The following is a 12,902-nucleotide window of genomic DNA, read 5'->3' on the forward strand; positions in this document are numbered from 1 at the left end:
AAATTCTCTATGAGTCTATCATTTCCTTAAAAAATATATTTTTCCCTTAGTTCTCTTCCGTGATAGGTCCACCAGTGATAATCATTTGACAACTTTTGTACATGGCCCAATGTGAGGGGACACTCTATTTTCTGGTTAAGTGCAGCTCCTCTGTCTCTCCTGATAATAGTACAAGAGGAAAGATCTTGTACTGCACCAGAGATTAGGGTCTGCAATACAAAGGAACTGCAAGTAGAAACAGTGAGGAATGGGCCACGTGTCCAGATGAACCTGGGAGATCAACAACCCAAATATAAACAAATTAATAGCTACCGTCTTGGGACAGTGGGTGCACACACTGGTTTAGAATTGGGGGAAGTAGTTACTGAGACCCAGGTTTGGGTAAAGATACCACTGCAAGCAAGTGGCAGTCTTACCGAAAAATTGTAATAAACAGTTCCACAAAGAGGCATACCTAAGACCCTGAAATCAACAGCTTCATTTTGCTGCCACTCAGTTTGAGTCTCCTTTTGCTTTCTGAACTCCGGGTAGTGGGAGCCTTTTCTAACTAGAAGTGGTTTTCAGTATTAGCTGTCTCACAGAAAAATTTGGGGCATCAAGTTCCCAGTAGACACACTCAGGCCTCGTTGAATCCATCACTGAGGAGTGAACCGTGCAGATGTGCGGTGTATTCTGTCTGTGATTCCACAAGTGATTCAGAATGAGGGCTCTGGGGGCCAGGCGCGGTGGCTCACGCCTGTAATCCCAGCACTTTGGGAGGCTGAGGCGGGTGGATCACAAGGTCAGGAGATCAAGGTCATCCTGGCTAACACGGTGAAAGCCCGTCTCTACTAAAAACGCAAAAAATTAGCCGGGCTTGGTGGCGGGCACCTGTAGTTCCAGTTATTTGGGAGGCTGAGGCTGGAGAATGGCGTGAGCCCCAGAGGCGGAGCCTGCAGTGATGGGAGATTGTGCCACTGCACTGCAGCCTGGGCGGCAGAGCGGGACTCCGTCTCAAAAAAGAAAGAAAGAAATGAAAGCAGAAATAAAGATGTTCTTTGAAACCAATGAGAACAAAGATACAACATACCAGAATCTCTGGGACACATTTAAAGCAGTGTGTAGAGGGAAATTTATAGCACTAAATGCCCACAAGAGAAAGCAGGAAAGATCTAAAATGGACACTCTAACATCACAATTAAAAGAACTAGAGAGGCAAGAGCAAACACATTCAAAAGCTAGCAGAAGGCAAGAAATAACTAAGATCAGAGCAGAACTGAAGGAGATAGAGACACAAAAAACCCTCCAAAAAATCAATGAATCCAGGAGTTGGTTTTTTGAAAAGATCAACAAAATTGACAGACCGCTAGCAAGACTAATAAAGAAGAAAAGAGAGAGGAATCAAATAGAAGCAATAAAAAATGATAAAGGGGATATCACCACCGACCCCACAGAAATACAAACAACCATCAGAGAATACTATAAATGCCTCTATGCAAATCAACTAGAAAATCTAGAAGAAATGGATAATTTCCTGGACACTTACACTCTCCCAAGACTAAACCAGGAAGAAGTTGAATCCCTGAATAGACCAATAGCAGGCTCTGAAATTGAGGCAACAATTAATAGCCTACCCACCAAAAAAAGTCCAGGACCAGATGGATTCACAGCTGAATTCTACCAGAGGTACAAGGAGGAGCTGGTACCATTCCTTCTGAAACTATTTCAATCAATAGAAAAAGAGGGAATCCTCCCTAACTCATTTTATGAGGCCAACATCATCCTGATACCAAAGCATGGCAGAGACACAACAAAAAAAGAGAATTTTAGACCAATATCCCTGATGAACATCGATGCAAAAATTCTCAATAAAATACTGGCAAACCGGATTCAGCAGCACATCAAAAACCTTATCCACCATGATCAAGCGGGCTTCATCCCTGGGATGCAAGGCTGGTTCAACATTCGCAAATCAATAAACGTAATCCAGCATATAAACAGAACCAAAGACAAGAACCACATGATTATCTCAATAGATGCAGAAAAGGCTTTTGACAAAATTCAACAGCCCTTTATGCTAAAAACGCTCAATAAATTCGGTATTGATGGAACGTACCTCAAAATAATGAGAGCTATTTATGACAAACCCACAACTAATATCATACTGAATGGGCAAAAACTGGAAAAATTCCCTTTGAAAACTGGCACCAGACAGGGATGCCCTCCCTCACCACTCCTATTCAACATAGTGTTGGAAGTTCTGGCTAGGGCAATCAGGCAAGAGAAAGAAATCAAGGGTATCCACTTAGGAAAAGAAGAAGTCAAATTATCCCTGTTTGCAGATGACATGATTGTATATTTAGAAAACCCCATTGTCTCAGCCCAAAATCTCCTTAAGCTGATAAGCAACTTCAGCAAAGTCTCAGGATACAAAATTAATGTGTAAAAATCACAAGCATTCTTATACACCAGTAACAGACAAGCAGAGAGCCAAATCAGGAATGAACTTCCATTCACAATTGCTTCAAAGAGAATAAAATACCTAGGAATCCAGCTTACAAGAGATGTAAAGGACCTCTTCAAGGAGAACTACAAACCACTGCTCAGTGAAATAAAAGAGGACACAAACAAATGGAGAAACATACCATGCTCATGGATTGGAAGAATCAATATCGTGAAAATGGCCATACTGCCCAAGGTTATTTATAGATTCAATGCCATCCCCATCAAGCTACCAATGAGTTTCTTCACAGAATTGGAAAAAACTGCTTTAAAGTTCATATGGAACCAAAAAAGAGCCCGCATTGCCAAGACAATCCTAAGTCAAAAGGACAAAGCTGGAGGCGTCACGCTACCTGACTTCAAACTATACTACAAGGCTATAGTAACCAAAACAGCATGGTACTGGTACCACAACAGAGATATAGACCAATGGAACAGAACAGAGTCCTCAGAAATAATACTACACATCTACAGCCATCTGATCTTTGACAAACCTGAGAAAAACAAGAAATGGGGAAAGGATTCCCTATTTAATAAATGGTGCTGGGAAAATTGGCTAGCCATAAGTAGAAAGCTGAAACTGGATCCTTTCCTTACCCCTTATACGAAAATTAATTCAAGATGGATTAGAGACTTAAATGTTAGACCTAATACCATAAAAACCCTAGAAGAAAATCTAGGTAGTACCATTCAGGACATAGGCATGGGCAAGGACTTCATGTCTAAAACACCAAAAGCAACGGCAGCAAAAGCCAAAATTGACAAATGGGATCTCATTAAACTAAAGAGCTTCTGCACAGCAAAAGAAACTACCATCACAGTGAACAGGCAACCTACAGAATGGGAGAAAATTTTTGCAACCTACTCATCTGACAAAGGGCTAATATCCAGAATCTACAAAGAACTCAAACAAATATACAAGAAAAAAACAAACAACCCCATCAAAAAGTGGGGAAAGGATATGAACAGACATTTCTCAAAAGAAGACATCCATACAGCCAACAGACACATGATAAAATGCTCATCATCACTGGCCATCAGAGAGATGCAAATCAAAACCACAATGAGATACCATCTCACACCAGTTAGAATGGCAATCATTAAGAAGTCAGGAAACAACAGGTGTTAGAGGATGTGGAGAAATAGGAACACTTTTACACTGTTGGTGGGATTGTAAACTAGTTCAACCATTATGGAAAACAGTATGGCGATTCCTCAAGGATCTAGAACTAGATGTACCATATGACCCAGCCATCCCACTACTGGGTATATACCCAAAGGATTATAAATTACTCTACTACAAAGACACATGCACACGTATGTTTATTGCGGCACTATTCACAATAGCAAAGACTTGGAATCAACCCAAATGTCCATCTGTGACAGACTGGGTTAAGAAAATGTGGCATATATACACCATGGAATACTATGCAGCCATCAAAAAGGATGAGTTTGCGTCCTTTGTAGGGACATGGATGCAGCTGGAAACCATCATTCTTAGCAAACTATCACAAGAAGAGAAAACCAAACACTGCATGTTCTCACTCATAGGTGGGAACTGAACAATGAGATCACTTGGACTCGGGAAGGGGAACATCACACACTGGGGCCTATCATGGGGAGGGGGTAGGAGGGAGGGATTGCATTGGGGAGTTATACATGATATACATGATGAATTGATGGGTGCTGACGAGTTGATGGGTGCAGCACACCAACATGGCATAAGTATATATATGTAAGAAACCTGCACGTTATGCACATGTACCCTAGAACTTAAAGTATAATTTAAAAAAAAGAAAAAAAAAAGAAATAAGAAAAAAAAAAAGAATGAGGGCTCTGGGTTCAAATTCTAGCTCTGCCACTAAGTACTGTGTGACCTTGGGTGAGTTATTTTAATTCTCTGTGCCTCCATTTCTTTATCTGTAAAATGGTGACTAGAATAGCACCTACTTTGCAGGGTAAAGTCTAAGCAACTTAATACATGTAAATGCAGAACACTATCAGGCACTTAAAATGAATTCAATAAATGTTAGCAGTTATCACAACTTGGAGCTTGCAGCACCACATCCAATTAGACTTCAATTGTCCTTACTGTCTAGATTAATGCATCATGTTGATAACATCTCTGAGGAATGAAGATGAGATTTGTTCAGGCAGAATTAAGTCAGTGAAAGCACCCGTTCCCCACATCTATTTTCTAATTACAAATATATTTTTCGGAATACTGAGTCTCATATCAGGAAAATACAATCTGTTTTTATTAACTACGTGAACAAAGATAAGAGGGGTTATTACAAAAGTTACTTTGCATATACTAGGTAGAAACAGCTAAAAGATGGCATAATGATGGCTTCATTTCTGTAAGAAATGGAACAAATATTATAGGTTTTAATATATGCCCCAGTAACTTATCATTCTTTTTGTCAAATTCAAAATGATATCTTAAGGTTTCATGTTTCCCAAAGACATACTGCTCTGGCTGACAGATTTCACAAAAGGTTAAAGGAACTCAAACATTCCAAATAAACTGAAAGCATGAATGTGGGTGTGTGGCTTGGAATTACTTCTTCCATGGGTACTGCAGGACATGAGAAGCAATCTGACTAGAAACGTCGTGAGACTGCCCCAGGGATGCTATTCTGACAACCTTAGTGACTGCAGAATCCAAAAAGCTACCCACGAATGGATACATGAAAAAAATGGCTCTTTTCCTCAAAAGCTAATTCACTTGGATTTCTACACATGAAGACTCTTTTACTTTTCAAAAACATTTTTGAGGTTAGCTGATATAGTATTTTACCAAGAAGAGCTCACATTGCTTTGCAGTATTTAGACTAGTACTTGAGACACGCCAGTTGAGTAAAAAATAGAGGTGTGATAGTAGGGAGAATGCAACTTATAACATAAATCCAAGCATTGTTGAAATATCATTTCTAAGACTTTAGAAAAAGGTGCATTTACTTAAAGTAACAGTAAGAGATACAGATTGTACTGATATGCTTGTCACGTTAGTTTACAATGTGAGGAATACGCTACTAAGATTTGTGACTCAGTGGTGCTGCTGGATACATGAGAGAGGTGTTAACAACTGCCAGATGAGAAATTGTGCAAATGCAAAGGTATTAGTAGAGTCAAAGGCCAAGGGAGCATAGAAGATGTTGGAAAGAGTAATGGAGAGCAGAGAGAACTGGGGTAGGAGCAGGAGGCCTGGGGTGGTGGGGAGGGAAAGGAGTGCAATGTGGTAGTTAGGTCAAACAGTCTAGAAGCCGCATGGGCAGAGAGGCATTGGAGCGAAGTGACTAAGAACTCAGACTCCTGGGTTAGGGAGACTTGGATCAAAGACCCCTGTCTGACTTGGGTCAAGTAACCTAACCTCCTAATGCCTCAGTTTTCTCATTGGTAAAATTAGGGATGACAATAGTGTCTCTTGTATAGAGTTTGCTGGAATTGTATGGGATAATCTAGTTAGTACATAGAAAGCAGACAAGTAAACCAGGTATAAATATTCTAAAAATAGTGTGGTCAGTAAATTCAAAGCTACCAAATTATTTTTACAAAACAGGTAAGTCATTTTATATTCAGTCAACTAAATGATGATTAAGAATTTCTCTACAAAATATATGTGTATTACATGTTACATGCATATATAAATATATATGAGCCTGACATTAGATTACCAAAATAATTTTTCTTATAAACCTTGTCTTGATCTCTCATTGGTTTCTTTTCTTTCAAGATTTTCATGATGGATGGGATTTCCTAAAAGTTTCAAGCAAGGTATTTGTAATATAGAAAAAAAGGTGCTGAGTAAAATCATCCACTAGAGGGAGTAATGATATCACACATAACAATGATTTGAAGGAAAAAAGAGAAATGGAAAAATGTTTATTTTATATATTTGTCCTGAGGGTAGATATAATATGTGGGATTTAGGCACGTTTGCAGTGGAACTGTTGGGATAAAAGTTAAAATTGCAAATTCCTAAGCTTTGTCCCAGATCTATATCTGGGGGTGTGGCCTACGAATCTGCATTCCTGGCAGGCACTCCGAGAGATTTTTATGTATGCTGAAGTTTGACCATTACTTCCCTAAGGAAGGAAAAGTTCAGGGACATATTTTAGAGTGGCATTGTAATATCTGACGGTTTTTCACAGAGTGAATATACTTTCACCTCCTTCCATATCCCTCCCAAAAACTCATTAAATCTGAGTTGATTAATATTGCCATGTAAGAACACAAATTACTTGAAAATTTAATTAATAGATGCATTTAAACAAAGTTCCTTTAAAAATATTGAATCAATACTTGGTTGTCTGTTTTCTCTTGGGGGTTATGGTGAAAGATATTTTATCACAAACTCTGAAAGAGAAGTCAATATATTACTGCTTCAGGCATGTTGAACCAGCAGAAAATCTACTGAGCTTTGTCCACGAGGATACTTAATTATGGATTGCGGCTTCATAAAGAAAACAAAAGGAGTAATTGGGTTATATTTCACAGTGGCATAGTCTCTCTTCCCCAGAGATGGAAACCCTTGCCGAGCGGACTCTTGGATGACATTGCCGTTGATGATGTTCTCCCTGGAAGCCCATTTCTGTTGCAGGCTCTTCCCCTCTTTCCTCTTCAGTGAACAGCTGTCGCACATGTGGAATCTGCACAGGTCTGTGGTCACTCTCGGTGCCTAAAGCGATCATAGCCTTGCCGTTTAGGAGACAGTGCTCATGTACTAAACAGAAGTACAGACACTGGGAAGATTAAAAGAGAAAAGCTTTTTAAAAGACGCAATTTTACCCCGTCATTTTCTAGTTGAAGAAACTGAGGCCCAGAGCACTGAGCTGACTTACCCAGTGAGATACACGAAATTATTAGATTTTTTTCCATTCGGGAGCTAATTATTAAAGCATCACAATGTATCGGACGTTGTAGGATGCTGGGGAAGAAGACAGCCAAGATTTCTGCTTTGATGAAGCTGATACTAGGGTCACAATTGTGGAATTTTGTGCAGTTGTTAAAATAGGGAACTGTGTAATTTTCCATCAATAAGAGATAATAGGTTTTGATTTCATAAGTGCTTCTATCCCTTTCTCAATTCTCTGTTGTCTGTGTTTAGAAATGTCTTTCTAGAATATTCCTTTGGGTGGCAGCAAATAAAAAGAGAATCTTTTTGGAACCCTCTATTTGCATCTACCCACAGTAAGCTCATCTACTGACAATCCATTGTGGATGCTTATTCTCATGCGTCAAAAAAATTCTTACACTCTATTTCCACTCTTTAATAGCAGTGTCACATCTGAACACTGTATTTAATGTAACTGGGCTGATTTTTTTTTTTCACTCTCGAGAGTCTTAGTCACATATACACTTGAAATAAATTGTATACATATGATTTATATACAAATAAAACAGAGAATATATATATATATATATATTCTACTCCAGTTTAAATTAGAGCCAGTGAAACTTTAAGTATTGGTTCCAGTTTTGGATATAATAGTACTTTAAAAAATAATGTTTTAGTTACTATATCTAAAAATCCATTTTATCAGTACTTTATATCAAGCATGATTAATTGGCTCAATATATTACATTTGAATTTGTTTTTGGCATCATACTGACTCAGTGTTTGTTAAGAATTTTGTCCTAAAACTGAAGATTTTTTTTAAAAGAGAAGATTTTTGGGGGTATATAAATTCCTTAAATTGGTTACAAAATATTGTGTGCATTTTTTTTTTTTTTTTCCCCCTGGGGAAAGATCCATGATTTTTCAATGGATTCTCAAACAAACTGGAGACATCCAAGTTAAAATCCTTGCTTTAAACTGCTCTCCCTTGAATTGATTGAACAGTGATAGCCCTAGGTTATGGAAGGGTTGGAGGTATACATAATCTCCACAGGCAGGAAATGAAACTTGTGGTGCAGGGACTTGATATGTTTGGAAATCAAAAAATGACTTTGCAACCACAACTGGCCAAATTTCCTCATTTACAGTATTTAGGATGAAATCCCAAATGTTGATTCTCATCCTCCCGGGTGATGGGAGAAAGTGTAAACTGCTCATTCGTGTTTACATGGCAATATTCAAGTTTGTTTCATTATTTTGCTGTATAAGCTGTACTATCCTATCATCTCCAAATACAGTTTTCCTCTAATTAGAGAGCAGTTGGTTTGAACCAAAGAAAGCTTCAGGGGGACTAAGAATCTCATTTAGTTCCAAGGATACCAGAATAATTTGTCTGGGTCTTTGGGAGCCCATGCCAAGCGGGTCCGTTTGTTGTAAGGATTCCTGAGGCCCTTACGCTCTCTACGTGAAATTTCTTGAGACATAGGTGATAGTTTTTCACATTCTAGAATAGATCCCATTTTTCTTCCTAAAGCTTAAGAGAACAGAACATGAAAGGAACTCATTTAAAAGTTCTTCTTTAATAGCCTGTTGGTTTTCTTTCCTCTCTCTTTGGAAACCTAATAAAAATGGGTTAGCCTTGCTTTTTTTTTTTTTTTGCCTACATCCTTCATTCCCACTTATTTACTATTATGATTATTATTTATAAATCTTTATGTTGAATACTCTTTCACTGCAGATTTCTCTGGTATTATTGGATCACAGCAAGGGGTAGAAATTAAATGTTAAACCAATCTAATATTATCCTAGTAATTTGTTCTTACAAAAAGCAAGGAGGTAAGGTTCAGCATCCACACTGAAAATGGAGCAGGAAGGTTTAATATTCCCATTTAACCATCTCCTTTCTATTGAAGAACATAAAAGTCTTCTGATACTTGAGCTGACCATGACAAAGAGGGGGGAAAAAAGAAAAATTTGGGTTCTGTGAAAATACATGGAGTTGCATGGAATAGAGATTTGTCTGAGGAAACTGAGATGACTGTCTGAGCATGAGGTGGAAGGGCACAGGTGAGGGGGGGATAGCGGGCGGGACCAGATGATGAGGACCCCCGACTACCATCCGGAGCAGGGAAACATGGGGTGTGGAGCAGGTGTGAATGGTTCAATGTGCAGGCAGAAGTAGAAACTGTTCTTCCCAGATTTCCTTCATGAAATTCTTTCAAAGGGAATAATTTCTTTATGACTATTTGGGGTAGAAAGCATGATTACAAGGGACAAAAATGTAAGCTGAACTCTTGTGTGTGAGGCAGTAGAAAGAGTTTTTCTGTTGTTCTGAGGAGATGCTTGAGCAAGTAGAAGAGATGCTTCGGAGAAGATAGAAGGTTCTCTGGCTTCAGGATGGGTTTTCTGCTACTCAACTTGGTCAATGCTGAAGTGAGTAGATTTAGGGACAAAAAGCTACTCAAGTTGGTCAATGCTGAAGTGAGTAGATTTAGGGACAAAAATTTATGAAGTAACTGATCTTTGAACTCAGGTTTACATGAACAGCTGAGGGACAGCCTGTATAGAGAGAGTCTGCAGAAACAGGACGATGAGCTGCTGGCACTTGCAGAGAACACGTGACGGGTATGGATTGGCTCAGGCCATGGTTTTGAAATGTGGGCTACGTTTAAGCAGATCTCTAAGGAGTAAAGTAAACAGGCTTTTCAGTTGCCAGGGTTTCAGAAAGGCTGTTCTCGCGCTGTGTGGAGAGTGCACTAGAGAGAGGGTGAGCAGCTTGTGGCCCCTACAGACCAGAGAATAAAAAGAACTGCTATCTTGACAGTTGGTCTTATTAAATATGACTTCTACTTCAGAGAACATTGATCCTCTCACAGATAAACTCCCTTAACTTCCTGTCCTCAGAATAGATACATTTATAACTGCATCACACCCTTTTCACTTCCTCCTCTCTTATTTATGAGGACAAAATGTCCCTGTACAGTCCAAATTCATCATTCTCCATGACCCGTGATCCTTTGATTATATTTTTTCATTTATATTTAATTTCTTCTAGCCCTATAGCCCCCTTCTCTTCAGCATTAAAACCTATTTCCATGTCTCTTTCAACTTTTACAATAGCTTATTTTTTATTAATTGCATGTTCACTGTTGAAAATTTATAAAACATAGAAAACTAAAATAGAAATAAAATTATTCATAATCTCATTTGCAATGTATGTCCTCAATCTTTTAGTCTTTAAGTATACATACAAATGTATTGGAATGTAAGTATTCAAACCTTTTTAAAATGAAACTTTAGTTGTTGTATATTTTCATTTCTTTGGGGCACTAGCAGAATGCAATGCAGAAATACAGGGAGTGGTTGGTGATTCGGAAAGTAGAAAGGAAGGTTCATTTTGAACTAAGAAGAAGTCAAAGGAGGGAGGAAGAAGAAAAAACCACATCCATGCTGGGAACCTGGGTGATGACAATGAGAAGTTGCCCTAGCAGACTGAGGTCACATTGCTCAGGACGAACTCGGAGAAGAGATCTAACAAAGAACCATTTTGAGAAACGTAGTTGAAATGACAGGAGCCACCACTGGATTTGAGTCACCTCTCAAAGACTGTCCTTTATTTCAGAACCTCTGATTATCTGCACTTGGGTTCTATGTCTATGATTCGTCACATCAGTGGGGTCCAAGAGGACTTGAATTTATCTCCATCTGTCACTTCAGTCTTTGGCTGCCAAGCAGGGGAGTGTCCCCTTCCTTGCCATAGAGTCTCTCTCAGTATTAATCTGAATAACCAGTGTGGACAATGCCTTCTAAAATGCCCCACGACATCTGTACAGATAGGAAGAGTGTCAACCCTGGAAATCTAGTAACATGTCTGTTAAAATGTCTTGCCCATTTTTGTTACATAGTGTTTTCTTATTGTTGAGTTCTCAGATTTCTTTATTTATGTGGAATATAAATTCTTTATCAGACATATGATATGAAAATATTATTTTCCAATATGTGGCTTGTCAATTTATTAAAAGTAACTTTTGAAAAGGAGATGTTTTTAATTATGACATAATTTAATATATCAATTTGTTCTCTTATGTTTCTTGCTTTTGGTGTCATATGCAAATATCTTTACCTCACCCAAAGTCATAAAAGTTTTCTCCTTTGTTTTCTTGTAGAAGTGTTTCTGTTCTAGGTTTTATATTTCTAGGATACGTTTTGAGCTAATTTTTGTTTATGGTATGAGATATAGATAATTTTTTTTACATTTATTAAAAAGACCTTCTTTCCCTACCGAATTGCTTTATCAAAAAAGAGTTGACTGTGTATGTGTGGCTCTATTGCTGGATCGTCTATTATGGCCCATCAATTTACTTGTCAGTCTTAACAACTATACTACCCTGCCTTGACTTTGGTAGCTGTATGATATGTCTTTAAATCAGGCATTATTCCTTCAGTTTTGTCCTTTTTCAAAGTTGACTTGGCTATTCTAGTTCTTTTGCATTCCATTAGAATTTTATAATTAGAATTTATAATTAGCTTGGCAATTTCTTTTAAAAATTCAGGCTGTGAATTTTATTGGTATGGTAGATGGGGTAGAGAAACCCCGTCTCTACTAAAAATACAAAAATCAGCCAGGCGTGGTGGTGCATGCTTGTAATCCCAGCTACTCCAGAGGCTGAGGTAGGAGAATCACTAGAACCCAGGAAGTGGAGGTTGCAGTGAGCTGAGATCCTGTCACTGCACTCCAGCCTTGCATCAAAGCCAGACACTGTCTCAAAAACAAAACAAAACAAAACAAAACAAAACCCAACACTCCACTGTAACTGCTCTTGCCAAAATTACCAATGACATTCTAAATGTATATTTACTGTCAGTCTTGTCTGCAGCACCTGACACTATTGACTATTCCCGTGTTTTTTAGATCTTGATTCAAGAGTGTTAGTCTCTATTTGTCCTTTGCACCTTTCTGACGGCTGCTGCTTCTCATTCTCTTTTGCTCCTCTTCTCTACTTGCCCCTGCCTCTCAGTTCTCAGGCCTTCACCTTCATCCCTAGTCTCATCATACTCTCCCACTCTTTCTCATCGCTCTCTTGCTGACTCTTCTGAGCCTGAGGCTTCCAGAGACATCCTGATGACTTCTTTTCTCACACTTCTCAGCCCAGACTCAACCTTTCTCAGATTTACTACCTATCTGGTTGGCTCACAGTCATCCCAAACCCATGTGTCCTGATGGGAATTTTATGTTATTTCTCCAGATTTGCACACTTCTATGTTCTTCCCCAGTTAATAATTAAACTCTTCACCCCATCACTCAGGTCAGAAAGCTGAGTATCATGAACCACTTCCTCCAGTACATCCTTCATCTTCGGCCCTGGCAGTAACTAAACTTTAGCTCAGAAACTAAACCCTGCCAAGTGCTTTTACTCTGTCATCTCAGCTGCTACTTAATTGAGTCCATCTCCTTTTCTAGCTTGCATGTTGTGCATGGCTCACTCACCTGGACACTTTGTTCTCCACACATTGCTGTGGAGTGATGTTTGAAAACTACAAATACATTAATTCCTTATCTAACACCTGTAACTGTCTTTCC

At 38.7% G+C, this 12,902-nt stretch overlaps 1 protein-coding gene across 5 annotated transcripts in view; it reads right to left on the minus strand.

Moving 5' to 3' along the window:
• The window catches only part of MARCHF1 (membrane associated ring-CH-type finger 1), an 867,095-nt gene that overhangs the window by 34,985 nt on the left and 819,208 nt on the right, over positions 1-12,902 (minus strand). The window contains exon 4 of one of the 5 annotated variants that reach the window (XM_033215592.1): positions 4,304-7,226. The exons of the other annotated variants lie outside the window; for them this stretch is intronic. Coding sequence (XP_033071483.1) covers positions 6,969-7,226 — 258 coding nt within the window. The 3' untranslated portion in view covers positions 4,304-6,968. Of the gene's footprint in view, positions 1-4,303; positions 7,227-12,902 lie in introns of those variants that run through there. 5 annotated transcript variants of the gene reach the window in all.

The sequence above is a fragment of the Trachypithecus francoisi genome, unplaced genomic scaffold, assembly GCF_009764315.1.
Source record: "Trachypithecus francoisi isolate TF-2019V2 unplaced genomic scaffold, Tfra_2.0 Lachesis_group1, whole genome shotgun sequence".
NCBI lineage: Eukaryota > Metazoa > Chordata > Mammalia > Primates > Cercopithecidae > Trachypithecus > Trachypithecus francoisi.